Source organism: Ixodes scapularis, unplaced genomic scaffold (genome assembly GCF_016920785.2).
Source record: "Ixodes scapularis isolate PalLabHiFi unplaced genomic scaffold, ASM1692078v2 PGA_scaffold10__122_contigs__length_95168666, whole genome shotgun sequence".
In the NCBI taxonomy this organism is placed as follows: domain Eukaryota; kingdom Metazoa; phylum Arthropoda; class Arachnida; order Ixodida; family Ixodidae; genus Ixodes; species Ixodes scapularis.
The window spans coordinates 58,391,553-58,418,941 of record NW_024609836.1 but is presented as its reverse complement, the minus strand read 5'-3'; the positions used below and the strand labels follow the sequence as shown (position 1 = coordinate 58,418,941).

At 45.9% G+C, this 27,389-nt stretch overlaps 1 protein-coding gene and 2 pseudogenes across 1 annotated transcript; all 3 read right to left on the bottom strand.

Moving 5' to 3' along the window:
• Window positions 1-69: 69 nt before the first annotated feature.
• On the bottom strand, window positions 70-22,674 carry LOC120838922 (coiled-coil domain-containing protein 71-like). Its single transcript, XM_040209072.1, has 5 exons — window positions 22,646-22,674; window positions 12,626-12,671; window positions 12,117-12,191; window positions 8,299-8,713; window positions 70-406 (listed from the first exon to the last, which is right to left on the bottom strand). The coding sequence occupies exons 2-5, from the start codon at window positions 12,668-12,670 to the stop codon at window positions 300-302; spliced, it is 642 nt and encodes a 213-aa protein (XP_040065006.1). The 5' UTR covers window position 12,671; window positions 22,646-22,674; the 3' UTR covers window positions 70-299.
• Window positions 22,675-23,932: 1,258 nt separating this feature from the next.
• Window positions 23,933-25,989, bottom strand: LOC120838924 (annotated as a pseudogene).
• LOC121834786 lies at window positions 25,990-27,161 on the bottom strand (annotated as a pseudogene).
• Between the last annotated feature and the right edge of the window lie 228 nt (window positions 27,162-27,389).

Below are 27,389 nucleotides of genomic sequence, written 5' to 3'. Positions count from 1 at the left end.
ACATCACTTAAATGTCATTTTAGTTGTCGTCTGGCAGGTCCCATCTTGAATGTCATTTGAAAACCTGAATGTCATTTGGCGTAAATGCCATTTTAGCTGCCGTCTGACAGGGGTGTAAGTAACCTGTCGCGCAACCACAGTAATGCAATAATCATTAAAAAAATGAAAGCCAATTTTGACTGCGCCTAAGCACAGCTGCTCAAAAGCGTTTGTAGTTGCTGGAAAGTGTGACCCGAAAAACTTTAAAGCAGGGGTCTCCAAATTTTTAGGCTGAGGGGCCGAATTAGGGATATCATATGTCAGCGTCTCGAGAGCCAGGAAAAAAATAGTATTACTAAAATTAAAAAAACAAAATAATAAAAAAGGTGGCTCCAATCTCCGATGGCCTCCAAGGCTCTGGTAAGACCTGCAACGATTGCAAAAAAAAAAAAAAAAAGTAAATGCACTGTATCAAAACCTTTTTGTATATATGAACGACTCTGTACGCCGCCCCGCTAAATTTAGCGGAAAAATTTCTCGCTAAATCTAGCGGAAAAATTCCCCGCTAAATCTATTGAAAAAAATTCCCCGCTAAATCTAGCGGAAAAATTTTCCCGCTAAATCTAGCGGTCGTTTTGGTCATTGGCCAGGGGCCTACTTAGGAAAATTCAAATTAAAGTTCGGGATAGTTAAAGTGTTAATTATTTTCGCGTAATTAATTTTTCTTTTTAGAGTGCAGCTCTCTTAGACGCCCGTTTCCGGCTTCAGCGGCGTCGGCGTCGCCGTAACCGCGCGGTGCATTATGGGTAATTTTCCCCACTAAATCTAGCGGAAAAAATTCCCCGCTAAATCTAGCGGAAAAATTTCCCCGCTAAATCTAGCAGAAAAATTTCCCTGCTAAATCTAGCGGAAAAATTTCCCCGCCAAATCTAGCGGAATATTCCCTAAATCTAGCGGAAAAATTTTCCCCGCTAAATCTAGCGGAAACATTTCCCCGCTAAATCTGGCAGAAAAATTTCCCCGCTAAATCTAGCGGAAATATTTTCCCGCTAAATCTAGCGGAAATATTTTCCCGCTAAATCTAGCGGAAAAATTTCCCCGCTATATCTAGCGGAAAAATTTCCCCACTAAATCTAGCGGAAAAATTTCTCCGCTAGATCTAGCGGAAAAAGTTCTTCCGCTAAATTTAGCAAAACATTTCCCCGCTAAATCTAGCGGAAAATTTCCCCGCTAGATTTAGCGGAAAATTTCCCTGCTAAATCTAGACGAAAAATTTCTCTGGGGAGTCATGTGACCCCCGAGGTCACGTGACCCCCACGAGATATTGGGGAGGGGGTCACGTGACCCCATCAAGGTCACGTGACCTTTGTGGCCTTGTCTCCTCCACCTCAAGAGCTGCGCTCTAATTCGGCGTTACAGGGAGTTGTAAACGGCTTTCATTTTTTAAATAACGAGTTTAAGGGAATGGTTTCATTTGGAAACTTTCTGAGCATCATCGAAAAACATTAAATAAACAAAATTGGAGTGCGATAGAAGGCACGCGTTGCATTTTACAGTTTTCTGAAAAACCGCACAACTTCGGAGGATTTTTAAGTTTCGGTTTCGTTTGCCATCGGAGCGCTTCTCGGCGTCGACGGCACCGCGCCCCGTGGAGAAATAGTGCAACCTGCCTCTACTGCGTTGCGTGAGATGTTGGTCGCACTATTTCTCCACAGGGCGCGGTACCGTCGATGCCAAGAAGCGCTCCGATGGCAAACCGAAACTTAAAAACCTGTCAATGTTGTGCGGCATTTCATAAGCTGTAAAATGCAGCGCGTGCCTTCTATAGCACTCCCATTTTTTATTTAGTGTTTTTCGATGATGCTCATCAAGTTTACAAATAAAACTATGCCCTTAAACTCAACATTTAAAAAAATAATCACGCGAAAATAATTAACAACTTAATTATCCCGAACTTTTAATAATTTTCCTAAATAGGCCCTTGGCCTACGACCAAGACAAAACAAGCTCTTTTTTTTTTTTTGTGCGATGCATAGTTTTTGCAATATCGAATTTGTCCATCTTTTGTGAAACACCCAAACCGGAGCGCCCCTAGCGGACGCCACCGGCGTCGCGCATGTGCGATGGGCAAGAAGCTGGCCGTCGCCCATTAACCAACCATTGAAATTAGGGGTGTGCGAATACCGAATAGTAGCTTTCGAATTGAATACCGAATCGAATCAAGGAAAAAAAACCGAATATCGAATAGTGATTTTATTCGTAGGAATCTTTCAAAGTGTGCTGCGAATGCGATTATAATATGTGCAGAATATACGCCTGGTGCAGAATATATGTCTTGTACAAAACAAAAGCCAAAATGTAAAAAAGTTCCGGTGAAAAAAAAAAAGCAGTTGCTGTTGAACGTTGGGCACTAAAGATCCAATTTTATGGTGCAGAGATAATCTATTTACCCTAAACGTCACAAAAAAAGTTACAGCCACGCGTGCCTTTTTTTCTCTTTAAAAACACAACCTAATACCGCAACTTTTTTTGTAAATATTTGTATATCTCAGAAAAGGGGCATTTTGCGATGGTTGGTCTCCATTTTAAGGAAAAAAATGGCACCTGGGATTTGATTGCACATAAATAAATAGACGGGTGTTAAATCTGAGCAAACAGCAACGAGATAAACCAACTTAAACAATATAAAGTAAAAAAAAACAAACGTGGTTAGGTGGCGCAAGTTACCCTCCAACTGCCGCTACGCATCCATTTTTCCGTTTATCTATCCTGTTTTAGAGAGCCTTGATTTAAAAGAGGGAGCAACCGAAACTGAAACCACAGAGACTGCTCCATCGCAGATTGATCGTGAATGCGCATGTGTTGTGTTGTCGCGTGGAAAGAAGGCGAACAAACAGAAGAGCGATGACGCCTGCCCTGCCTGCCCGAACCCGACCGACGCTTTCGCCTTTTCGGCGCCTTCTCGCAGTTCGTAATTCAAACGCGGCTATCGAGCTGTTGGAAATCCTCTCAAATCTAGGCACACTATTTTTCCGTTCCGTTTCTTCTGTGCCAAGCCTAATTCTTTTCACGACGCCGAAGTAAAACACATTTGCCGCATTCGCAGAAATCGGCTACTGCACCACTGCACGATCACAGAAAGAAAACCAACGTTACCAGGTCGGCGAAACCAACCGAGTTGTCGTTCTGATTCGGAATCAGAATTTGCGGTTCCAAAAGAACGACGACGAAAACTCGGTTGGTTTCGCCGGCATGGTAACGTTGGTTTTCTTTCTGTGATCGTGCAGTGGTGCAGTAGCCGATTTCTGCGAGTGCGGCAAGTGTGTTTTACATCGGCGCTTCAATTTGAAACGAGGAGTTTTACTCGTGAAAAGAATTAGGCTTGGCGCGGAATTCCGGCTTCCCAACAATTCCTCTCTGGAAGCGGCGCAAGCGGGATGTTTCAGCTGTGATTCAAGGGTAGATTGTGTCATGATCGTGAGTAAATCTTCGTGCTATAAAGTTTGTGGCGTTCGTTACTTTTCTGTTTTCTAACCTGTGCGTTAGATTTTTGTGGAATGGTAGGACCAAGAGCTGTTTCTCGCATGGTCTGTCTAACATCACGGCGCTTACATCGGGAGAAAAAAATGCTTTTTCGTTTGCTCCGCGCCCACCGCGCGTCTTTGGCCGAATATATCGAATATTCGAGTAATCGAATACTAGGAATTCGATTCGCGAATCGAATTATTCGGGAACTTTCTATTCGATTCGAATTCGTATATTCGAGTATTCGCACACCCCTAATTGAAATGCGATGTTGTCGGCGGCGGTGCGAGTTCCCGTGCTCTTTTTCGCGTTAGAACTGTTGATTCTACGTCCTCCTAACATTGTCCGACTACTTGAGCGGCTTTAGCAAAATTAACGAAGCTCGATACTCTGCAAAACTTCGCGTGAATAATGTGACGTGCGGCGATTCATTTCACATGGACGCCGCAGAATGGGCGCAAAAGCCTAGCTCCCGTGATGAGATTCTGCTCGCTATTTTCAGTCGCGACGTCGCGCGGGTTGCAAAAGCGTGGACCGTAGCTGAGATGGTGGACGTCGATACTGAAAACCGCAAGTAAAATCGGACAAGTCGGTGATGGCCACTGGTAACAATGATCAACATCTCCTTGTATCTACTGTTTACACTAAGCCAACTTAACCGAACCGACCTTCAAATTTTGAGGCCTGTACTAACTTCTTATTGGAATTACCTCGTCAACGTTTGGTTTGCGGGCCGCTGTCGTTTGAACGAGCAGTCGACAAAAAGCAGACAGGTTTGAAAGAGCAGACGACAGTTCGAGCGTATGCGCAATGGAGTGTGGGCAAGAAGCACCGCGTCCCGCGTCAACAGACCATTGGAATGTCACGTTGTCGGCGTCTGTGTGAGTCTGCGTACTCTTTTTCGAGTTGGAATTGTCGATTATACGTCCTCATAGCAATGCAAAAACTAAGCATCCCACAGAAAAAAAGGTTGATGCCGTGTTGGTGTCTGTCCAAGAGCCCATTTAAAAAAAAAAAAAAAAAATATCAACGTTTAGAAAAGAAAAAAAAGCCTTTTCGAAGTTTTTTTTAAAAATTAACTCTTTATTTGTTCATTTTAAGGCCATAGTTTCAATTAGAAACTTACTGGGCATCATCAATAACCCATATATCAATCCTTTTTAGACAAGTATAAATCATGCCGAGCATTTTACCATGTTTTGAAAAACGCTTCAATTCTGACGCGTATTCTGGTCTCGGATTCTTATCCAAGCGCATCTTGGCGGCAGCTGTTTTGCCCTCCGACGGCTAAAGAGCGGGACCAAGGTCAGCCCAAACTTCAAAGCTTAATCTAGCAATGCCATGCTCTTTCGAACTGCGAGGCGTCCCTTATCGCCTGGCCACGCGCTCGCGCTACACTTTTGTTTTTTACGAGAGGAGGAAGGGAGGCGGGCAGGACTTTAGGTCCGAGCGTGGCCGATGTTGTGGGCCAAAGGGCCAATCCAACAGCGTAAAAAGCGCAACGTCATGGCGTGCTCTCTGCGCTTGACTAGCCGGCGGAGGAGCAGTGCACAGAGAGATGGCGAATACCGGCTGGTGCCATCAGCTACAGAGAGCACGCCACGACGTTGTGCCTCTTTCGCTGTTTGATTGGCCCTTCGGCTCGTAACATTGGCCGCGCTCGGAGCGAAGCTGAAATGAAGTATAGCGAATTGTCTGGCTTTGGTTCTGCGCTTTGGCCGTCGTAGGGCAGGACAGCTACCGCCAAGATGCGCTTGGATAAGAATTTGAAACCAGAGTAGTCATCAGAATTGAAGGGTTTTTCAAAACATGGTAAAATGCTTGGCATGCTTTATACTTGTCTAAAAAGGGTTGATATAGGGGTTACTGATGATGCCCAGTAAGTTTCTAATTGAAACAATGGCCTTGATATGAACAAATGAAAAGTTACCTTCTAAAAAACAAAACACTTTTTTCCAAACATTATTTTTCTAAATAGGCTCTTGGACAGACACCAACATGGCATGAACCTTTTTCCTGTGCGATGTTTAGTTTTCGCAGGAGCGATTTGGCCTGCGTTTTCTGAAACACCCGATATATATATATATATATAGATCCATCCGAGGAGAATAAGAACGAACATATGCAGATGAATGAACCGTACTTAATCCAATGAATCAAAGTTTTCCTCTACACTTTTAAGTTTGAAGGTAGTGTAAACAGTATTCTGTTTCTACGAGCGAACTTAAACTTTCGTACTTGAAGCGATACGAATTTCTCAGTCATTAGGCAGGGACGCTAGGCACTTCCTGTCCCCATGGAGCTGGTCACGAGACAAAAAAATTCCTCCTGGCCGCAACCACGGCCGCGGCCGCGAGATGAGCAAACCGCCCCTGGTCTAGGCGAAATTCAATTTATTTTGTAATTACGTTCCTTTAGTTTCATCTACGTTCGTAAACTTTGACTCGTTGTCCGGAATCACTCGTTGTCCAGAAGGGGCGACAAAAAGGTTCATGACCAAAGTCGCTGCTCATTGGTCGCACAACCAGCGATTTTCGCATCCAAAAGAAAAGCGGCCCTTTCTGGGGCTTGCAACTAGGAGGGCTTCGCCGCATTATACGTGTGCATGCGGAGAAGCCTACCACTGGAAACGTCGGGCAACAGTGCGTTTTCCAAAGGGTGCTCCATTTCACTTTGTGACGAACTCCGGGGAGGTACCACAACCCATCGAAGCCAATCTAGTGACTCGTTACAGTCGGTGACAGCTCAATATACGCAGCGCCATTGATTGCGAGCGCTAAGCCGTCAAATCAATTGCTGCACTCCATTGGTACTATCCCCATAGTAATAATAATAACAACAATGCTTTGCGTTACAGTACCCACAAACAACCTAGCAGACTACTGTGTGGTGCACAAGACAAAAATAAAAATCATAAAAGAACTGACCACGAACACAAGCAAAAAAATAGGGTCAGTCCTGACTTGGCCTGTTTAAGGCAAAGGCATCTATTCGCGTAATTGTCGCATAAAAGCCTGATGTGCCATAAAAATATCAAAGTTCCATTATTGAAATCAATTTGAACCCTCAAAAGAGATGACACAGATGATGTACAGGAGGGGTAAAAAGTTGAATTGTTCCTGATGATTCAGGGTGGAACATGGAAGTCAATAGACTGCAACAAGCCCGTCAAGTTTACCCCACTATGGACAACTTTGTCTAAAAACATAAAATCCCGGTACTGTCTTCTCACAGTCAGCTCATGCAATAAATAGAAACCTGTGAAGCAATGATTCATAGTGGTAAATTCACCCCCTTCCAATATACCTGTCATAAACAATTCTAATCATTCACTTCTGTACATTTTAAATCGCGATAGCTTGCTAAATAGTCAGGGAATTCCAGATCACAGAGCCAAACACTAACCGTGATTCCAGCTTTCCTCAGCAGAGGAAAGCCGAAATTGCCAATGAAAGGCCAGCAAATCGTCAGGGAAATTGTAAAAAAGCTGGCCAAGCCTGAGAACATTGAACAGTAAACATAATGCAGCAGTGCGCAGCCATGCCGAATGGCGCATCGGAAAAGCTGTGATTGCTAACTCCGCCCCAAATGTTGCTAGGCGGCACAGGTCACAACCTAAATAAACGAAAAGAGCTGCCGTAGCTGAGCACGATGAGCATAAGCGGCAATCGATTCATCAAGATCAGACTTTCTGGTTTAAGTGCTTTAAAACGGGACTGAATCAACCTGTATATTTCTGAAAAAGGAAGTTGTATTAGGCCTGTGCGAACAGCTGAAATTGCACCATGCTAAAGAATTTCCTATGTAGCCAGAAAAACAATTTCAATAACTGGTTTTAAATTATCGAAACATCAGGGGCACAGCATGTGCTCTTTGTGTTAATCCCAGCTTGTGGATTAAAGATCAGCAGCCTACTACTGGCATCAAATCTTATGGTTGTTTATTCTGCTTGAAAGTTACGGTGGCATTCACTTATTAATGCAAAAGCATTAACTGCCCCATGGAGCGAACCGACATCATCAGCTTTAAAACTACACCAGACGTTGGCCCTATGGCACCTAAAATTCCCTTTTCCCAAGTGAACACGATTTCTGATGAATCATTCTCCTGTTGGCTGGCGCCCGTCAAGGAATGAGGCTCCCATTGGCTCTCATGCGGCGTAATTTCCCCCAAAAAAAGCCACCAGAGACACCCTCTCCATGGCGGCACAGCACACGCAGCGGCGCGCCTGCCAGTAAAAGAGGAGGGAGCGATGGTGGCAGAGCCCGTCCGGGTAAGCTCTGAGGATGATGCACGGCTGAGTTCAGCATGGCGTGGTCACTTCACGAAAGCGCGTGCTCAGCCGTCTGCTGGCCAAACGTGGCTGTCTGCGCCACTACGCCGCAGACAAACTCAGGGAGCAGAAGACCATTCATGCTTTCATATTCACAACTCATAAGAAGTGCTTAGGTGTCCTTGGACTTTTCTGCAAATTGCTAATCCACCAAGAGACAAACTAATGCATGTCACATACTTTCAGTACCTGGGCCTTATTTGAAGAAGAGGTCAGAGAGCCAGAAAACCATTTCATGGCACACTTTAAACATGGAAATGCATAGTGCACGCTTGAAATTTAGAACTGCTCCACCAATTCAGTTCCTTCGACTGAATTGATAAGGCCCTATATCTGTAAAAAGACAACTGGGCACTTGAAACAGGACAGGGCAAGGCACAGTCTCCTGGACACTGCACTGTCAATTGAAAGAGGAAGGGGCCAGTTTTTTACCTCTATCCTACACTTATGCTGATTCATACCTGCAAGTAGATAGCACGAGTGGTCGAACACAAGCAGCACCCTTGCCTCCGCGTCGGCCGTCTTTTTCTTGGCCTCGGCCAGCTCGGTCTTGACCTCGGCCACCTTGGCCTCGGCCTCGGCCACCTTGGCCTCGGCCTCAGTCTGCATGTTCCTGGCCTCGGCCACCATGCACCTGGCCCTGGCCTCGGCCTCAGCCGCCCTGGCCTCGGCCTCAGCCACCCTGGCCTCGGCTATGGCAGCCCTGGCTTCGGCCATGGCTGCCTTAGTCTCGGCCTCAGTTGCCCTGGCCTCGGCTTTGGCAGCCCTGGCTTCGGCTGCCTTGGTTTCTGCCTTGGCTACAATGGCTTCAGTCTGGGTGCCCGAGGGGTCAGCAGCGACAGAGGACGGACCCTGTGTGAGCGGTGCAAGGGACCCCTGGATAGCAGAGATTGTTTTAATAAGCATTCAAGACACGAAAAACCCTACTAAGTCTTTCTTGAACTATGCTGGTAAAAGGATCATACAGATTGTTTTACCAACACCTTCTTTTGACCTATCAGCCTCTCAGCAAACAAAACCTAAAGGTGAATTCCACTGGTAGATTTGGAGCGCTTTCCAAAATCTATGAGGAAGGCAAAATTCCGCTCCATGGGACCTGCTCTGAATCAACGAGCGGAAGATGGATTCGCATTTTTGAAGCGACCCACCAACACGCCCGAGACAATCGACCATTCAAAATGGTCGCTGCTCGAACTTGACAAGCCAACAAACGCCTCAGCCGACTGATCTTTCCGACGACCAGTCACAATTGTCACTATTTGGCTGCAGAAATAACATGTGACACTGGCCAGGCGAAAATATCCGTACAATGGAGCCTGTGTCACAAATAACGAGGAAGACGTCCACATTCGCCACCGTCCCATACCAGTCGGCTGCCACAAAGCAGCGGGGCGCACACAGCGATCGCCATTGGTGGAGATCAGTTGCTGGTAAGACTTTATTAAACACGAAGAGGTAACAAATCATCACTTGCAGCACGGTCGTTGCCTAATCTGTTCTTGCAAAAAAACGCCGGTGGCATGCAGTGTAAAAAGATAAACAATCACTGGCTGCAGAATGAATAGGCCTAACCTTGCATCTGCCTCCGGATTTTCTGTTGTTCTTTTCTCACTCTTCCTCTCACGATCACAGATGTCAGCATTTACGATAACCTCCGCCCCAGTCCCGGCTTTGTATCCCTGATCTATGCGATATAGAAGCGTCCGAACCGTCACAATCCCGCGTAAACAACTGACACATCCGAACAGATTCAACTCCCGTCCAACGCTCGCCAACCTCGTTGCGCATGCGCACCACCGACTTAAAGGAAATGAAGTGCGCATTTCTGTCAACTTCTGCCAAGATCTGTAGGGTTCCATAGAGTGTGTACTACTCGGAATTCACCATTGCCTTTTTGTTCCCCGTCTGGTTACTTTGAAGGCGAGTCCACATACCCGACAGAAGAAAAGGTTAGTGAATTGTAGAGGTCACAGTTTGTACCCGGAATTCACTATTGTCCTCCGCCCTTGAGATAAGACCTGCGCGCCTGAAGGTGGTCGTTTTTTTTTTTGTTTCTTGTCTTTCAAGCTTAAACGTATGCCATCTCCTTCCGGGTTGGCATACGTGATGAATCACATTCGTTGTGCATAAGAGGCAAGAGGCAAGGCTGGACGCTTCTCCGGTCATTTCGGAGGTGGAGACGATGACAGGTGTTAAGCGTAAACGGAAAGAGCTTTCTGCTCAGCTGAAAAAGGAAATATGCAAATTCAAAATTGAAACGCCTTCAGCATCTGTCCAGTACGTGAGAGAGTGGAGTATAAAAAACCTTGGCGTTGATCTCGGAAAATTGACAGTCCACGCAATTCTAAAAGAATCAGAGAAATGGATGAGCGTTCCCACAGCCAGCTCCAGTTCCTGCCGGCAGCGACCCCCAAAGTTTGAGAAGTTGGAGGAGGCCGTCAACATCTGGTTTGCGGAAACGCGCTCCAGAGGGGCCGCCGTCAGCAACGAGATGCTGCAAGAAAAGGCGAAGGAGTTCGGCACAACGATGGGTAAGTGAGTTCTGAGCGTATCTTTTTAAGCACTGAGTTTGAAAATGTTTTCTCAAAATGTTACGCATTCCTCCCCAAAAATGTTGTTTCTTCTAATGATTTTTCTAGTTGCTCGTTCTTGTGCAATTACGCATCTCCGTTAAAATAACTGTTCTCTCTTCAGTGGTTTTATTTTAATGTCTGCAATCTTCACGCCTTTATGCAGACATTCATGACCTGAACTACTCAAGGGGTTGGCTCAGCAGGTTTAAGAGAAGGCATGGAATTGCAAGCCACCGTATTCATGGAGAGAGTGGAAGCGTGGATACAGCCGCCGTTGCCAGTGCTCGGAAACAGCTTGCGGAATTTCTTGCTCAGTATTCTCCAGATGATATTTACAACTTCGACGAGACTGGCTTTTTTTACAAGTTGGGCCCATCTTCGACTCTGGCATCCGAACCTGTGGCTGGAAACAAGCGAAGCAAAGAGAGAATCACGGTGGGATTCTTGTGCAACGCGAGCGGCACCCACAAGTGGAAGCCCATTGTCGTGGCAAAAGCGGAGCGACCACAATGTTTTGGAAAGACATTTGACCCGAACATGTATTGCTCTTACAATTGCAACAAGAAAGCATGGATGACAGGAAAGATATTTGAAATCATTTTGGCAAAATTCGACCGCTTCTTGAAGGCTGAGAAGAGAAGGGCTGTTTTGTTGGTTGATAACGCATCATGCCATTCTGTTCGTGCGGACTATGAAAACCTTACCTTGAAGTTCTTTCCACCCAACATGACTGCCAAAATACAGCCCTTGGACGCAGGAATTATTCGCGCGGTTAAGGCACACTACTGAGGTGAACTTGTGCGGCACTACATCGCTTGCGCGGAAGACGACGAACCGCAAACTGTTGACTTGAGGTGGTGCCTTCAAAAGCTGAAGAGCGCGTGGGACGCGGTGAGGCCTCAAACCAGTGTGAACTGCTGGCGTCACGCAGGTATTCTTGTTAACAGCTCTGCTATGGAGGTGGAGGATCCGATGGATGAACTTCCGCTCGCGGCCCTTCGTGAAGCTCTTCGACAACTCGGGGAGAAAAACCCAGATGAAGAGGCATCGGCATTCTTGGATATAGACGAAGAGACTAACAGCTGGGAGCCTATGAGCGACGAGCAGATCATGGAGCTTGTCAGTGAATCCGCTCAACAGGGCCATCAACTTGTCGAAAACTTTGCGCCGACAGAAACAGCCGATGAGGAAGAGAGACCAACCGTTACTCGATGTGAAGCTCGCCGTGGCTTGGAGACAGCGATCGCCTACCTTGAGCAGGAGGGGGACGGAGAACGTGCACTTCAAGTGGCCGAAGTGTTGCGCTTTTTGGACACTAAAGTGGGATCGAAAGCGTCAGTGCAAACTCATATCCCCTCGTTCTTTGGAGAAATAAACAATGCTTTTTTTTAACAATTATTACCTAATGTTTGTGTTTTTGACCTTGATTCGTTATTATGGACGATTTTTCTGGGGAACGGAGGCGTCCATATTAACGAGACATGACTGTAGCATGATTTGGGGCGCTCCACGGGGTCGGCGCTGCCAGATCTACGAGCGGAAGATGACCAACTTGAGCCAGATCTGAGCGTGGAATATGTGCGCTCCAAATGGAGCACTCGAGATCTGCGAGTGGAATTCACCATATTAACCTCAGCCATGCACAGTTAGCTCATGCAACTACTCCAATAGAACTTAGTCAAATTCCGGTAAAAGTGGTCTATTACCTCTTGGACAAGCTCCAACCTGAGTCGCTGCCCGGTCCGGTCTTCAATTGTTGGTGCCTTCCGTTTATCAGCTTTCTAAGGTGCAAAGAGAAATACAGTAAGAACTTTATTTTATGAAAACCCATTTCAAAAACTGCTTAATTTAACAAATTTTGATTTCACACAGATCACCACAGCATTGAATGCATTTATGAAGTCAGAATAACTAAATCTATATGAACATCATATCGGTCCCTGAAGTGTATTTTGAGTAAAATGTCTCGTCAGTGCATTCTAGTTTGTTATCAACAGAACTAGGTAGTATACAGAACGACATATTCAGTAAGTTTATTCTCTGGACATGATGGTGCATGACGCATTGGCCTTCTAGAGCCTTAAGGAAGCACTAGATTGTGTGCATAAGAGGAGGCAGATGGCACTTTGGGCACAGCATAAAATAAAAGGCACATAAAAGAGGACCCTTATACACCTTTAAAGCACCTGTTGAGAAAAAAAAAAAAAAAAATTACCTTGACAGGCTTTGCTGCACCGCGACCCTCCATTTCGTCAGACATCCTATCCGGGAGGACACAGTAAACACATATTACAGTAAACACATATTAAGGGCTACTCCCCCTCTCCAAAAAACCTATTCCTATCTACAGATGGCATCGACACATCCTTCAGATTACCATTTATATACAATGGTTCAACAGTTCCCACTGTGTGCTCGAGGGATAAATCCCTCTTGTGCTCGTTGCGCCGCTCCGCAGTTTAGGCTGTCTACTACCCAAAACGTGGGACTGGGGGACCACCTTCACGATGCATGGGGGTGCCATGCAGTCCTATGTTCATAGGATGCTATTCTATGGTTGCATTGTCAGATCAGTTGCTTTACTTGCACCTCACAAAAGCAGCAGGTTTTAAATGCATTGTCATGTGTCGAAAAAAATGTTTTAATAAATAAAAACCTGTGGGTTAGCCTAACGTTGCTAAGCAAACAGCGGAACAATTTGTTTTCTCTAGTGCATTCTACAACGACCACGTAAAACCATAGAGTTATTATAATGTACGCTTGAGGTTCAACTGGCGCTAGTGTCTATGCGACTTCCGCGAGGCAAATTGAAGCAGACAACAACCAATCTACTTTTGGGGTGCTCCTGTGCATTCCTGTGGGAAAACGCGCGTGAAATTTGTCTCTTCGCCGAAAAATAACATGAATAACTTTTATTATTTCGGTTGTACCAGACAGTATCTACATTTATTAATATTGTGAAAGTGTAATTGCCGTAACCAGTTCTCCGATTTAAAATGCGTTCCATTTCCCCTCTTGGCGAAGTGCTCGTGTGACCGCGGGGGAGGTGGGAAAGTGTGTGTGTGTGTGTGTGTGTGTGTGTGTGTGTGTGTGTGTGTGTGGGGGGGGGGGGGGGGGGGGGGGGGGGGGGAATGTTAGGGGAGGGAGTTGCGAGCCGCACTATAACACGCAAAGAACCGCATGCGGCTCGCGAGCCGCAACTTGGCCACCTCTGCTTTAGAGCCTCAGTCAGGGCCGGATTAAGAGATTTCGGGGGCCCTGGGCTAATGGTGGCTAGGGGTGTCGCGAACCGGCCGAGGTTCGAGTTCGACCAGGTTCGACTTTTTCGAACCTTTTGCGGGAATTTCGACGAACCTTGTATTGAGGTTCGACTCGTGTGCGCATGCGCGACAGGCTGGACAGTTGGCTTCGGATTGGATGGTAATGGCTAAGGGAAGAATTAAAAGCACCGCTGATTGGTTATTTCAGTTAATACAGTACAAAACAATTAAGTTATTAACGTCTTCAGTGACTAAAATTGGTTTCTTTTAATTGCAGCTGTTCATAAAATAAAATAACTCTTTGCATAAAAATAAATTCTCCAAACCTAGACATGCGTGTATCAAGGTCTGGCCACACTGTCCGCAAAGTCGAACCGGTCGAATTTGGTGAAAAGTTTCGAAGGTTCGTCGAACCGGTTCGACACAGTCGAACCCCGAAAGTTCGACCTAAAAATCCGGTTCGACAAAAGTTTGCGACACCCCTAATGGTGGCCAGGGCCCTGAAATTTGAGATCATGATGATGATGATGATGATAAGGTTGGTCAAAAATGAAAAGTTTCAGTAAAAAGAAAAAAACGTCCCCGCTTCGAATGCCTAGAAATGTACTAAGTTAGTGCAATATCTTTGAACAATATTTACAATGAAATTTCCGACCATACAATATATACAATCAGTATCATACAAAATACAGTCTTATGTATTTGCCTTTGCACGTGAATGACACTAAGGCTGAAAATGAGCTAGTCCAATCAAATCTAAAAAAAATTGGCGCTCCAATCCACGCTGTGTAGGTGGTTAGTCAGCAAAGCTGTGGCATCACCTGCAACAATTGCCTACTGCACTATATGAAATGCCGCCGCCGGTCGCAGCACGCCGCCGCTGGTCGTATTGCCATTTCTTTTCCCGCTCCTAGTATTCATGCTGCTCCTCGGGAGTCCTAACTATGCGTGGCCTATTCATCGCGGTGCTGCAGCAACAATGAAATCAGTTCAGTTCAGTTTGTTATACCTCAAAGGCATTTCAGATGAAATGCATTACATGGGGGGGATCAAATGACATATACAGATAGCAGAAGACTGACGTCAAGGTAAATAATAGAAAAACGCAAAAAACTACAAACTAATGGGACAGATATCAAAACATAACATGTAGAAAAAGTAATTAACAGATAAACATGTTAAAGATCAACACTTTTCAGGTGTGCCTTGCAGAGGTCACGGAATGTCTTGGGGTTAGATTCACATACAATGGTTTCAGGAAGGGAATTCCAGTTAGCAGGGGTTGAACTCGTGAAATGCACTTTGGAGCAGCCACGGGAGCAGCTGAAACAGCTGTTATGGAGCAGGTTGGGAGCAGATAAAACTACATTCTGGAGCAGGCTGGGAGCAGCTCAGATAAGTTTTCACTGCACTTCAGATTGTGTCTTAGACAAGCATGGGAGCAATTTCAATTGTGCTTAGCATCACAGATGAACATGATGCTTAGGGACCTAGGTAGATGGGATAACAGTGTAACAGACGCGAAAACTTGAAACTTTGTGAGCCTTAATGAGAATGAAAAGGCAAGTACCATATGTTTCTGAAGCTAGTATCCTTGATATTGTCTGAGTGGCTTACAGCTGCTCAAAATGCAAACAAGCACTGCTTATCGCACAACCCACACGTGCTCAACATAGTAATTATATGCGCGAACCATGTGACGTGCGCAAACAACGGACGTGCAGTTGCGTGGAGGAACCGGGCAACAAATTTTGAGTTTATCCTTTTGTGCAACTCAATATTGAAGCAGCAGACTATGATTAATGGAGTTATCATATTCGAAGCAATAAGCAGGAGCAAGCGGATCAAGCCGAGCGGATCTACCGCTCGCGTGAGAGCTGCTGGCCGGCAAGGTTCCAGATCGGACCACGTTTTAGTTCTATCAAATCACGATTTATCTTGCGGGAATGCGGTTCCAACTTCTAACGATGAAGTACTAAAAGGAATCTTTTTACTAATTTATTTTCAACTGGCTGACTTCTGGATCCTGGGCCGCAGAGCCTCAGGCAATCTGACGCTGAACGACTTGACCTCACCTCTGCAGACTTGCTGAACCACTGATGGTTGAAGAATAACAATCCAGCCGCAGGTGCTGTAGCGCTAGGAATCCGACCCCCAAATTTTTTCGCACGCTTCCGACTCGAGATACACAGGGAGAATAAACAGAACAAATGATTGCAATGCTGACCAAGCTATACGCACTCATTCTTGCCAATCGAGTCGATAGAAACCTAAACGAAGACAAAATACAATTTTTTTTGGCGCACGTTTTGCGATTTGGTGCATGATGGCGCAGGGTATTGGCTGTGGCGCAGTTTCCGCAACATGGCGCAGGATGGCGCAGACGAATGCGTCTGGTGCAAATGGCACAGCCGTTCCACCTTTGAGTTAGTAATAGCGAGAGAAAGTGGGGAATTTTGGAATTTATTATTTCTGGCGAATAGAGGCTTAACTTTTAGGCTGTGGTCATGATGCAAGATGTGAGGTGATGGGTGACAGTTGGTGTTTCGAAAATCAGAAGAGGAATAGTAAGCTTTGCGAAAAAGGACAAGACGAGCAAGTTGAGTTCTTTGAGATAGAGGGCATAGGCCGAGGTTGAATTTTAGTGCAGTTACACTTGACGTTCGTGAGCAGTCATGTGTGATGCCTTGTTTTGCACCGATTAGAGTTTAGTAATGAGATATGATTGATGAGGCCACCAAACAAAGTTTCTGCAGTCCAATTTTGATTGGACGAAAGTCTTGTAGGCAGTTAGTTTAACACACCGGGGAGTGGGATATAGGTTATGTTTTATATATCCTAGAGATCTGCATGCACTAGCCACTATATTGTCAATATGAGTATTCCAGGTTAGGTCTTCAGAAAATGTTATGCCTAAATATTTGTAAGTTGATACTTTTTCGAGAGGCAGTGCTAGTAAAGTGTAGTTACGTACAATAGGAAATCGCTGACCAGTGAATGTGAAAAGTTTGCTCTTGGTTATATTGACCTTCATCTGCCACGTGTTACACCAATGAGACAGAACATTTAGATCCTGCTGTAGTAGTATTGAATCTTCAGGGTTAGTGATGCGACGGTAAATTACGCAATCATCCGCGAAAATCCTAATAGATGATGTTATCTGGTGAGGAAGATTGTTAATATATATAAGAAATAAAAGCGGACCGAGAACGCTGCCCTGGGGGACTCCCGACAGCACAGGCAGGCTTGGTGATCTGGCATGCCCAAGGTGAACAGCTTGCTTACGGTTAGTTAAGAATTCAGCTACCCACAGTATAATAGATGGATGGATGTTAAGTTCAGAACGTTTGTACAGAAGTCACTGGTGAGGAACCGTGTCAAATGCTTTAGAGAAGTCGATGAAGATGGCATCAGTGGGTTTAGAGGAATGAAAATTGTTATGCAAATCAGTCACAAACTGACGCAAGCCCCCGCAAGGACGCGGGGGCCTGCGTCCTCGTGGGCCCCGCCGAGGGTGAGGAAGGACACCGGCGACTGTCTGACTTCTTTATTCCAAATCTCAGGGTCAACTGTTCTAAAGCAATACTAGCATGAGCTGAGCACGCGCTTCTCTGGTTCAGAATTCATGCCGTACGACCACTCAACTCGGAATACTACACTGATTTAAGGTTTGTTAATACTTCATTGAGATTGCTGCTCAGCTTAGGGAGAGAGTCATTTTTCTTTGGACATATTGTTTTCCAAAATTTCCGAGGGTTGGTTAACAATAAATTTAGCAGGTTGCTATATTAATCAGTTGCTATACTCCGTTTCATCTTACGCTTAAGCGCATCGGATGTTACGAGCCATCAGAGACCCTGTGAGTGTCACGTGACCTTAGAGAAGGGGCAAGAGACATGCGGAAAGCGTATCACGTCCACAGAACGGGATTGGCTAAGATAGCTGGTAGCATCCACTGCGTCTGGACGTAAAATGAAACGGGGTATAGGCGGGTTCTTCTTTTATATATGAAAGGCTAGCGACGTCACTCCCCACGTCGCAAGCTGCCGTCGACGCGGCAGCTTGGGAAACAGTAATCTTCACCGAGAACGTATGCAATGAGCTTCACACGAGGGCTTCGAATGACGTCAACCCCTTTCGAAGCAGTTGCAAACCTAATCTTTACCGGAACGCATGGGAGGGTGTTCCTATTCTTCACACGCGCCTTATCATCCATCATGTGGTTTTGATGCTTGCTTTGTGGTTTTCTTTATTGAAACGGATACTGAGTTGTATGCTGTATGCAGGCACATAGCCAGGGGGTGGGAGGGGGAAGGGGGGCATGGGGCCCGGAGCCCCCCCCCCCCCCCCCCCCCCCACGAAATCTTCAATTTTGCTGTGACCTCCTCTCCCCCGTCCCCCTCATACAGCATTTTGTCATGGGCGGGCCCCTCCCTTGAAACAAAATCCTGGCTATGTGCCTGGCTGTATGCCTGATTTCAAAGGAGATATGCTGCTCTGCCTTCAGTTGTTCGCAGGGAGTTTTTTGCTCACAGCAACGACACAAAAATTTCCTTGGCTAGTAGAGGTATACAGCTTCGCTGTAAAAAAAAAAACCTCTACGTCACTGCGTCACCCGCGCGAATGTGCACGCCTTCAACCCAGCAGAACCAATCAAGAGGCACTGCGCAGAATCCCTGTCTTTGTGGCTCCTCCCACCATAGACGTTCCACGCAGCAAGTGTCTTCTGTTTTGAGAATAATTGCCACATGTGTTCTCTCTAGGCAGGGCCATGTTCTGGGGTAGGCTGCATACAATGCTTTCTCGAAATAGACAATGAACCTTTTTCGAGAAGCGTTCTGCGCACGCGCGAGCGCCCGATGCCAAGCGGTGGAAGTCGGCACGAAAAATCGAGGAAATTCGGAATGAGGCTGTAGATCGACGAGTAGAACACGTAATTGCAGCATATATATAATTGTGTTACACAAAAAAAGAAAGTGGACGGAAAGAAAAACACGACGTTTGGGTGGACGCTACGGATCTCCCTCTTTAAAGTCGCGTTGGGCACGCGACGCAGCTCGGAGAGCGAAGCAACTAGTAGCGTAGCTCCCAATATCGATTGGTAGCGCAGGTAGGTCACTTCCTCGATCTTTAGTTCATGCAGCCACCGCCTGGTGCCGTCGATACTTGGAAAAGGTCCATTTTAAGCGAAACAAACGATGCATGCACGTGCGCCAAGCGGGACACACATTTTGGCAGTCGCAAATCGAAAGGTTGGAAGGTCAGTGACTAATTGTAATTGAAAAAAAAAAAAGAAAAAAAAAAGTGAATTACGCGACTGTCAACATGCCGCTATCCGAAAATCGAAGTTACAAGCAGAAAGAGAGAGAGAGAGAGAGAGAGAGAAAAAACAGTGCTTACAGACGCGCAAACAAAAAGAGAGCCCTTAAAAAACCTCTGACACGTCAAAAAAAAAAATTTTTTTTTTCATGCTAGGCGTTAAAACGGCATGTCAGGATATTACAAAAAAATTGTTTCACTAAAGAGTTGCGTAGTTTTTTTTATAAAAATATAAATAGGAGGCCGAATTCAAAGTTCTCGCCAGTGCACTGTGACGTAACAGTGTACCGCAATGTGTCAGGGCGGTCAGAAGGGAGGCATTGACCTACGTCACTAAAAGTGGGTTCGCAGGAAGTCACCCGAGTTTTACTCCTCGTGCTCTCCGCGACCGTTCCTAAGACTTTTTTTTTTCTTCTGCTCTTTGTACGAGCGATTGTAGAAAACAAAGTTTCAGTTCCACTAGCTCTTTATCGCTGCACCGTTGATTAGTTTGCGTGCTGTAAAAGTTGAGAACGAAGAGCCAGTAACGTCAATGATGAAAGCGTTGCGAGTACAAGCCAGTGTATGAGTGCATGCGATGTCTCTGATGATACAGAGCTATACTGGGTGCAAAAGAAGCTATCAAGTCTTGAAAAAAATATTTTAGAACGCTCACAGAAATTAGGATTGCTTGCGTACGACACGCCCAATTGCATTGCTGAAGGTTCGGACACTGAGGTCGTCGAATCATTGGATACTCTCCAGGCTTAAGATGCCTGCCGTCTCTCGGAAATGCACGCAGTGCGATCTCTTCAGTTGCTGAAATACCAGGACAGCCCCTCACACAGCACCTTCTAGGCATTGTAGTTGATTACGTCAATTCACTAACTACTCTTTTTTTACCTTTACAGCAACATTAAGCGATGAAAAGCAGATAAAGGAAACCTTGTCTGCTTGGATCGCTCGTGGAGGTGCAGAGAACAACAAAAAATATTTTTAAAAATATTACACGCGCTCGCGGTAAGCACGATGGGGATACAACTCATGTGACTTCCGCCAATGCCTCCCTTCTGACCGCCCCGACACCTTGTGGTACACTGTTACTGTTGAAAAACAGCGTGACTGGGACGAGGACACACAGAGACGGAGAGAGCACAAGACAAAGCGCTGACTAGCAACTGGATCGTAATTAAAACATAAGAAAGGATGACAATGAAATGAAAAACATGGAGTCAAATGTTAGCGCGCTTGCTTGGCGCCTCGTGGAATATGCCCCTTTCTTCTTTTTCACCTGATTGTTGACTGGTGTTCCTCTTTCCTCATGAGGTTGGGTTACCCTGAATCCAAAAACTTCATCTCGCTGGGAGTCATAGTAACCGAAGGTTGGCTCGCACACGAACTGTTGCTCTTCATGATGCACTGGCGGGAACTTTGAATTTGGCCTCGTATTTCTATTTTTATAAAAAAAAAAAAAAAAAACCTACGCATTTCTATAGTGAAACAATTTTTCTTTGGTAATGTCTAGGGTGACCATCTTTCTCAAGGTAGAAAACGGGACATCCCAACGGGGGGGGGAGGGAGTAACAAAGATTGAGTTTGGGAGAAAACATTTAATGAAATAACTGCTCACAGTTAAGTTGCATGCACTCATTTGGAAGGTCCTGCTTCGGGTCATTCGTTGGTGTGGGCATATTTTGCCGACGGCTGAAGTTTCCTAAGCAGGACTTCATCCTGCAAGACTCGGTTATAAAAGTCTGCGCACTTATATGGGAAGTTCAACCGCACAAGTAGCATTGCTCGCAACGTTGAGACAAGACGAGACTTCTCGCTTGTCCACATGGAGTTCATAATTGAAAAGACGCGCTCCACTGGAGCCGTCGTTCCAGGGAAGCACAGAGCCAGTTCCACAACCCGAGTAATCTCGGCGCAGCATACATTCTCTGTTTTCATCTCTTTAAAGCCACCCATCTCTCAGAGACTGTAATACCTGAAGAGTTCCAATCTTCTAGTTTCTTTTCACTGCTTTTCTTGACAATGGTCCACTGGTGAAATAGTGCCTCTTCAAAGTCTTTTTTTGTTGTAGGCTCAAGGAATGACAGCAATTCTTCGAGCGCTTTCTGCTGTTTTAAGCCAAATGTTGAGGCTTCAAAACAGCCCAATGCCACCGAGAAACTACAGACTTCTCGTACTGAACGTCTGTAGACGTTCAGCCGCTCGAAATGTCCGAGATTTTTTTTCATATTTCGCCATTTCTACTAAATATGGAATAGTATTACCACGACCGCTGCATTACTAAAAAGGAGATACACTATCACACGTCACACCCGGTTGTTACAACTAGAGCACTATATAGCTCCTACGGAGCAGAGTAGCGCAATCCTTTGAACCCCGTGTTTTGCCGACAACATGGCCGACAGAGCGGCTCGGCGCGAGTCACGTGGTACTCAGGGTTCCAGGAGGCGGCCCGCCCTATGGGAGAATACATGGAGATCGATACAACACGGCTAATTAAAAAATGAACGGCGAGTTCACACTTTTCAAAACTAGTCTGCCGTGAAGTTAGTAAAGCACTAAACACTTTATCAAAGTTTTAAAAATATCGGATGCGTGTGCAAATTTCGAGAAGGCAATTTCCAAGGCAATGGCGTTTGAAGCAGACGATTTTTGCTCGCAGCGGAGATGGGCTTTTCGGGTTGGCCGGAGCGGGTCACGTGATTGGTGTGACGTCGCCGTGTCGTCTGCTGCATGATGCCGCTCAAGCAATTTTTAAAAAAAAGTCAGGTCCTTGCGGGGCACAAAACTTAGCGCAAATTATTCTAAAATGTTCCATTATTATGTCAAAAACAATTGCCACTCCGTACACCACCACAATACTGAAGAAACAGCGATTGTCTCACGTTCTCCATGCATTTCTGACCGCAGTTGGAACCTCTGGGCGTTCGCCGCTAGTCGCCGAGAGGTGGCGTTCTAGATTGCGTTACTCTGCTCCGAAGGAGCTATATAGTGCTCTAGTTACAACTAGTTAAAACTAGGGGTGTCGCGAACCGGCCGCGGTTCGAGTTCGACTTTTTCGAACTTTTGGTGGAAATTTCGACGAACCTTCTATTGAGGTTCGACTCGTCTGCGCATGCGCGACAGGCTGGCCAGTTGGCTTCGGATTGGATGATAATGGCTAAGAGATGAATTAAGTGCAGCGCTGATTGGTTATTTCAGTTAATACAGCACAAAACAATTAAGTTATTAACTTCTTCAGTGATTAGAATTGGTTTCTTTAATTGCAACTGTTCTTAAATTTAAAAATAACCCTTCGCATAAAAAAATTTCTCCAAACTTAGACATGCTTCTATAAAGGTCTGGCCACACTGTCCACAAAGTCGAACCGGTCGAATCTGGTTAAAAGTTCGGAGGTTCGTCGAACCGGTTCGACCCAGTCGAACCCCGAAAGTTCGACCAAAAAATCTGGTTCGACAAAAGTTCGCGACACCCCTAGTTAAAACCAACCGCTTTGTTCATCCCAATTTTTTTTCTCCCGCCAAAAGTAGAAACGCAAGTAGCCGCGCTTAACCGCCACTTCGGAACCGTTCGGAAATATATTACTGATTACAATTAACACTAGAAGTAAAATAATGCTATATACTATTGCTATTTAAAAAAAAAAAAAGGAAGCTTTTGCTTACTTCTGAACGTCGCTGCACTCCTTGAGAACGGTGAATGTCACGATCTTTCTCGAACGTGGACGAAGGGGCCGAAGTACCCGCCGAGGAGAGACGACACGCAGCCTGGTCGCCTGGTCGCCTGGTTGTGAGGCAGTGTCGGCAGTGTTCCCAACTATTTTTTGCGGAAGTCCCTACAAACGTCTCTGAAAAACCCTACATGTCCCTACATCAGCACCGAAAGTCCCTATGCCCGTCCCTACGCAAAAAAAAGAAGAAAAAAAAAAAAAAGAAAACAGCTGCATACACGGCCTATGCACAACAGTAGGGCCCTTGACGCTGTAGTCTTCCTTGAAATTTAATTAATTAGAAATGGGGAATATTCTTTTCTTCCTGTTTTAGTGAGTAAATTAAGCTTCGTTTACCTAGCCCTTTCATTCTCTTCCAAATTCGTTTTGTGGCGGTAAACGTAACGAAAGCAGACATCTCACGTGAACTGCACGCCCTGTGCCTTTCAGTTTGCATTTTAGGATATCCATTGCTACCGTTTCCTTTTCCTGACTTCGTCTCGATCATGCCTGCATTCTCGAAGTTTCAAGCGGCGCTTTGTGCAGTCTTGGACGAATGGCCGCTTTTGCGGGCTTCTAATAGTGATTTTCCTATGCGAGAGTTGTGTGTAGGCCACTGGTGTAAATAATTTAGCGCAGAAGAGAGGACACTCGTGCCAATCCCAACGGCCCGTTGCTCTTTTAATAATAATAATAATTTATTATCACTTCAAGCAGCAAACATGCAAATCCGCCTCACGTAAGCACCTTCGTGCTTGTTTGTGATAGCGGGCAGTTCCAAAGAGTAGGCCGCACGGGCTGTGCATTTGTTAACAATGCTATGGGGATCTACCGTGGTGGGATAGTGTATGAAACTGAATTCTGATCCGAATGGAGCCCCTGTCAATGTCATTACGCGAGCGTTCAGTAACGTCATGATTACGATTGTCTAGAGGTACCGATGTCGTGCCGAGACCGAAATAAATCTAAAAATTAGGATGCGTAAGCTACGACACTCTAGCCTACCACATAAGTTCGGCTAGGTGGTGGATTTAATTTGTAGATTTATTAAAAAAATAATACTTGCCTCAGTCAAAAGTTACAATGGAAAACAGGAAAATTGCCATGTATTGCAATGCTTGCTATCGTCCCCCGCTTATATGCCTATTAAAACGCTCTGGTGGCCCAAAATAACGTTCCAGTGACCAAAAGTAACGATTAAAAAACATGTGTGTACAGATGTTGAAAAGGAAAAAAAACCTTCTTAGTTGTACATTTCCTTGTTAAAGAGCTTCATGTGTCCTTCTTTCACATTCAAGTTGACACACGTCTCTCCCCGGGTAGCCATGGCTGACTTGACCAAGAGCAGGGCGTTGACACTCTCCGGCCCAAGCCTGTTTCTTTTACGGGTCTTCATGTCACTCAACATTGAAACGATGCGCTCTGTTTCTGCATTGGAGTGAGGAAGGGTGAGGACCAGCTTTGCCAGGGTAGCAATGTTAGGAAGTACTAATTTGTCATCGAACGTCTTAGTCTTGCTAAGTCTTGCTCATCTAACCCCAGAACGCGTCTGGCGACTTGGTTTGCAGCTCAATCTTCTCACTCTCTGTGAAGAACGAGGGAAGCATTCGCCACTCTTGCTCAACATCGCCGACACTGGGTAGGAGGTGCTTGTAGCGATCTTGGAGCACGGGCAACGATGGCAGACGTTTCCGGGCCTCTGTACAAACCGCACTTCGTGGAACGTGGAAGAAAGGTCCGGAGCAGTGTTGCCAGATGGAGAAAAACAAAGTCAGCAGATTGATCCCCAAAAAGTCAGTAGATTTGCACTAAAATCAGTAGATTCCACGAAATATGTGTTTTGCCATGTTTTGCTATCGCCATTAATACACACTTCAAAGAAATAGTATAGAGTAACAAATAACATGGTAATACCACACAAATAAAAATGAAAGAAAAAACAAGACCAGTTCTCAAGTAACTTTATATGAAAGACAAATTAAAATGACACCATAAATGTTTTTGTTTTAGTCATTATTGACTGTTTCGAGGATTATTCTTTAGAATCGAGACTGAGGCACTTTTGGGATCACAGATGAAGGCGACAGTGCGACGTTCACCTGTCGCTATTATTGAAACAAAACCGAAACAAGACGCTCCGGCAAGTGCGCGCGAACATGTCCAATGGAAGTCCTCTGCATGCTGCCATCTTTCCTCACTGGGCTGTGGAAGGTTTTTGAAGCAACGCTGTTGGTCCGGAGCACTGTTGACGCGTTGTCTGCTGCGGACTTATTTCTTTTTCGCCTGACCCAAAGTTTGCGTTCAAACGTGGCGAAACTTCATTCGTTAGCTTTTTAAGCCACCGAGGAATAGGATTATATCATTTTCTTGCCACAGCCTGCCAAATTAAAAAAAATAACTGAAATTTGGATGTCGATCCCATGCATTCCGCCGAACGAATGAATGAAAATTGCGGCTCTCTCCGCTCAACTCGAAGCTATTCTAGTATTGTATAGGAGCAGCCAAGAGTTCAGGCGCATGCGCAAACACCTCTCGCTCTGCGCCGCGGGCTGATTGGCTCACTCGGGAGAGGGACGTTATGGCGAGATCATAGACTAGCCAAACTCTCTGCATACATGGCTCTGGCCCGGATGTCACCGTCGAACCTGCCGAACCTGCTCTGGGGGAATAGATAGATGAATATACGACTACGTCACTCGAATAGGGCGGGCTTCTGGGCCATCTAGCCAGTGCTTCGTTTTTAATTCTGGGACATTATGAGTTTCCTTTGATGGGCGGCACTGGGAACTGAAGGGGCCATATAATACATTTTTAATATGTTTACTAAAAAAAGAGTCAGTAGATTTTCTTGTTTTTCAGTGAATCCGTAGACCCGGAACGGAATCAGTAGATCTACTGATAAATCAGTAGACCTGGCAACACTGGTCCGGAGATCGGAAGCCTTTTCTGGACTTCGAGCACTGCGGTTTGATAAAAAGACATACAGCGCAGCTTGAAGTCACGAACTTCGGATGATCCTCCTTCCATGGTGATCTAGTCCAGGATTCCCTGGCAGCCTGCTCAGACGTACAGCTCCTCCAAGGCCAGCAGATTTCTGGGGTCGACTGGATTGAGTTTAGCAGGGTCCCCAATAGAAGACGGCTTCATGAAATTCTGGCATAGGCACCTCAGTAGTCTTTGGCTTTCCTCTTGAATGACTGCGATTAGGCTGTCCTTGCTCTGAAACATTGCGTTAAGCTTGTTGAAGAAGCCAAGTGCATATTGCATGAACTTGAGATACGCCTCCGTGATGGGGTTCATGTCCTTCAAGATCAGCTCAGCGGCCACAATGCGGTCCTCTGTAGCTGCCTGTAAGAAGAGCAATTTTAAGGTCTCCCATTCCTGGAGGACGCGCTCTACACACTGGTGCAGCACAAGCCATCGCGTCTCACTTGGTCTCAGTATCTTGTTCTTCTCTTTGTGGAGGTCTTCTTGGAGTTCAGCGAGCTGAGCCTGACGCTTACAGCTATGGCTGAAGTAGTTGGCGACGTTTCTCAAGAGGTCCTCAACGTTCCTGGGAAGCTTTAGTGCTGCCTTGCTTGCTGCTATATGCAGCGAATGAAAGATGCAGCGGATGGTTATAAAACTGTCATCCGCCTTTTCTCGCAGCCTTGTCATCAGGGAGTTGCGCTCCCCCACCATCACACTAGCGTTGTCGCATGCGAGCGCGATTATGTTGGTTAGCGGGACTTTCTTCTCAGACAGGCATTTCTCCACAGCTGAGGCAAGCGACTCTGATGAGCACGACCTGGCATCAAGTGGGATGACTTCCAACAGCTGTGTGATTACTTGGTCTTGCTCTTCTGAAAAATAGCGGACGACACAGCAGAGGAGTTTGGTGTTCGTTATGTCCGTGCCCTCATCTACAAATATCAAAAACTTCGAAGCTCCCAGCTTGTGCGCGAGAACTTCAGTCTCCACTTTTGCCAACACGTTTTTTACGATAGATTCACACTTCGCTCTGTGAAGACTCACACCTTTAGCAATGGCTGAGTCATGAAAGACCACCTTAGCGAGCTCGCCCAGATGATCCATTGCCTTGAAGGATAAGACGTACTCAGCCACAAAAGCCGACATTTTGATCTCAGCAGTCTTCACGTTCTGTTCGTGAGGGTTTGACTTCTGTACGAATGCTGTCATCAAGTTCTGCTTTCTCAGCCTCGCGGTTGCCTTTATGTGGGCATCTCTTTTCAATGTTTGGTCAACTCACTGTGTCCGGCGACCAGGCTTGCGTTGCAGGCCTTACATGATGCACGAAATGGGTTTCTTGGGTCCGGTGCGAGCCATCCCTTGAACTCCGGATGCTCCAACCATGCCTCGCGGAAGCGCTGCTTCCTCGAAGGTTCGGCTTCATCCTTTGCCAGTTCCCCTCGGACTTTTCGTTTCTTTTTCGGTGTCGTCACTGACGAGGGTTCAGCGTGTTGGTCTGCCATCGTTTTGTTCTATAAGGGGCTGATCAAACTGTATACTAGGCACCGGTCGGAATCGGTATGGTTTTGGAAATGAAAGGAGAAAGGGCGAAGGGAGGGAGGACTATTGAAGGGAGCACTAAACAAGCGAAACCACGAGGAAAAAGACCGCGGTCGTGCGTGTAGTCTGCTACTTCCGTTAAAGCAGGTGGTCATGTGCCTCGGTGCGGCCGATCAGAAACCCACAATTGC